The sequence below is a fragment of the Neovison vison genome, chromosome 13 (assembly GCF_020171115.1).
Source record: "Neovison vison isolate M4711 chromosome 13, ASM_NN_V1, whole genome shotgun sequence".
Taxonomy (NCBI): Eukaryota; Metazoa; Chordata; class Mammalia; order Carnivora; family Mustelidae; genus Neogale; species Neogale vison.
Genome location: NC_058103.1, coordinates 96,094,009 through 96,097,330, shown reverse-complemented (window position 1 = coordinate 96,097,330; position 3,322 = coordinate 96,094,009). Strand labels below are relative to the sequence as shown.

Here is a 3,322-nt window from a genome sequence, read left to right as displayed (position 1 = left end):
TATTGGCTTTTTGCAGTAAGGAAGAACATATGTCATGAGGAACATGGGGCATCCAAAAGGAAGGTGTTAGGGACGCCTGGGTGGCGCAGTTGGTTGGACGACTGCCTCCGGCTCAGGGCGTAATCCTGGAGTCCCGGGATCGAGTCCCACATCAGGCTCCCAGCTCCATGGGGAGTCTGCTTCGCTCTCTGACCTTCTCCTCGCTCATTCTCTCTCTCACTGTCTCTCTCTCTCTCAAATAAATAAAATAAAAAAAAAATCTTTAAAAAAAAAAACAACAAAAGGAAGGTGTTAGAAGGGATTTATTATATGATTTGGGCTTCTGTTAGTTGACACTGCGGAGAATTTAAAGAAATAGGGATTTTCTCTGGATGTCGTCAGAAAGTGAAAGAAAAGTCTATGATTGGGTATCTTAATTTTTATCTAAAGGCAGCTGGGTTAAAGCTTTACTTGGTAAAGAGACAGCAGCCACTAATATTAGCCTAAAGAAGGGGATGTTTGATCATTTTTTATAGTTGGGACTGTACTTGCTCAGACGTGATTGTGGAGTGGTCTTTTTTTGTCTTGATCCATCATGTTCACATAGTGGCCTGGTCTGTGGGTGCCATTCTGTGTAATTGTTTATGTTCAACATGTTTATACACCATGGCCTGGCTGACAGTGCTAGGCAGGTTCCTGGCCACACCAAGACTTACGTGATAATTGCCAGACCACTTCCCTAGTTCCAGGGGCTGCTTTCTTTTCTGTCACTGTGTGTTGGGAATCTGGAAAGGAAAATGGCAATTCCTGTTCTCAAGGAGCTCTCTCAGGGGGAAATACATGTGACTAAGTAAATAATGCTTCAATAAGGTATGTGTAATAATCGATCTGTTAAGAGAAACATCAACAAATGATTTTTTAGCATGTATCCAAGTTTTATCTCAAACGTACCACAGAGGAACTATACATCTAAGAAAATTTGTTGGAAGAGTTCCTACTGGCCAAGAGAGTTTTTTTCTCCTCTCTTTTATTTTTATTTTTTTTCCAATTTATTTATTTTCAGAAAAACAGTATTCATTATTTTTTCACCACACGCAGTGCTCCATGCAAGCCGTGCCCTCTATAATACCCACCACCTGGTACCCCAACCTCCCACCCCCCCACCACTTCAAACCCCTCAGACTGTACAGTCTCCTCTCTTTTAATACAGGGATAAGATTGTTTAGATAAGATTGTTAGGCTAGGGGTAAGAAAGGAGTGTCTGTTAAAACTTATAGAAAGGTCTCATGCCTAGTTAAAATCTACTGCCCTTTTAATGTACATTAAACACGTGCAGTCCTTTTCTATATCAATTACACCTAAACAAAGTTGTTACAAAAGTCATTGCACCTTTAACTATTTGGTAAAAATCATTAGACTTGTCCTAAATCTGAAGGCAAAATTTTCAGGAAAGTTTGACTTCTATAGTATAGTAGTTCCACTATTTAGAACTTTAGAAAAATTACACTGCATGTTGATGTTGCAGTGAATTTAGGTTTTAGTAGTCCACATTGGTTTCTAAACTGAGCATACTTCTGGGGGAAAAAGAAAAGCTTTTAATTACTCCGAGTAAGAACTAAAATTCCATTAAAAAACTTACACATTTTCAACTTACTCATCATTAGAATTTAGAAGTGTGGACATTTTTGGCTCAAGAGTTTTGACTAATTTTCCTTCTAAACAGGATGTTTCTCAGGGCAAGTTTCATGTCCTTATTGCGAAGACTATAGATGAGGGGATTAAAGAGAGGAGTCATTACTGAATATACCAGTGTGAGAATCTTCTGCATCAAAGATGGGATGCCATATGTAGGACTCACATACATTACCATGACTGTCCCATAAAAAAGTGACACCACAGCTAAGTGAGAACCACAGGTGGAAAAGGCCTTTCTCCGGCCAGCTGCAGAAGGGACCTGAAAAACAGTTCTGAGCAATAGGATATAGGATCGAAGAATGTACATAATAGTAAAAAAGAGAACAAAGGAGCTCTGAGTATAAAAGACAAATTCAGTAATGGGAGCTGGAGCACAAGACAGAGCCATCAGTGGGTCCATGTCGCACAGGAAGTGATCAATGATATTGGATCTACAGAAGGGGAGTTGGGAGATGAAGAAAATGGGTATTGGGTAACCAAGGAATCCAGTAAGCCAGCAGAGAGACACCAGAATTCTACAGAGTTTCCCAGTCATAATTGTGGGGTAGTGCAGTGGGTGGCAGATGGCCAGGTACCGATCATAAGCCATTACTGCCAGGAAGAGACATTCAGTTGTGCCCAGGGAAAAGAAAAAATAGAACTGGAGGAAGCATCCAGAAAATGAGATGGCCTTGGTTTTGGAGAGAATGTTAACTAGCATGTTAGGAACAGTGGAAGAAGCATACCAGATCTCAAGGAAGGCAAAATTTCCCAGCAGAAAGTACATTGGGGTATGTAGTCTTGGGTCCCATCTCACGGCACAGATGATGGTTCCATTCCCCAGCAAAGTCAAGACATAAACCAACAAAAAGAACAAGAAGAGGAAAATCTGTATCTCCCAGCAACCAGGGAATCCCAGAAGAACAAACTCAGTTACTATGTGAATGTGTGCTGCTGACCAGTTCATGGGTCTTAAACCTACGAAGAAGAAAGACATGAGTGTAACACAAAGTTTCTTTGCTTCCTAAATGTCTCAAGGACTTTGTTGAGAAGGGACCTCAAACTCTACAGGAAAATATGAGATATTTTGAGACCCATGTGGGAATAAATCTTTTTTTTTTCTTTTAAAGATTTTTATTTATTTATTCAAGAAAGAGAGAGAGAGAGCATGAGCAGGGAGGAGAGGGAGAATCAGGCTCCCCACTAGGCTCCATCCCAGGACTCTAAGATCATGACCTGAGCTGATGGCAGATGCTTAACAATAGAGCCATGCAGGTGCCCCTCTTACCTTATTTTGAATTGACTGTGGTTCTAAATCTTAGTGTTCTTTTGCTGGGATCCAATGCAGTCAAGAATTTCCTATATCAGTGGTACAACTGGACAAGTTTCTTTCTTTTTTGATTTCTTTGATCCTTAAGAAGACATTTTATGATTCTGGTTTGTTTTCCTAATGTCAATTATGGGTCTTCAATGTACAAAGTCATCCACTTTCTCTTACTCAGCTTACCTTGTTTAGAAAAATAAAGACAAATATTTTGAGGACAGCTGATGTGAGGATGGGTTAAACCTTTGACAACAGAATGAAATTAGTTGACTTACTCATGGATATAAAACTTTCTCCAGGACATGGGATTTTCAGAATAGTCTAATCAACTGAATTAATTGTTAT

General features: G+C 39.8%; 1 protein-coding gene across 1 annotated transcript; it reads right to left on the bottom strand.

Annotated features, from left to right (window-relative positions):
- Positions 1-1,669: 1,669 nt before the first annotated feature.
- On the bottom strand, positions 1,670-2,650 carry LOC122893396 (olfactory receptor 11H4). Its single transcript, XM_044230367.1, has one exon. The coding sequence runs from the start codon at positions 2,648-2,650 to the stop codon at positions 1,670-1,672; it is 981 nt and encodes a 326-aa protein (XP_044086302.1).
- Between the last annotated feature and the right edge of the window lie 672 nt (positions 2,651-3,322).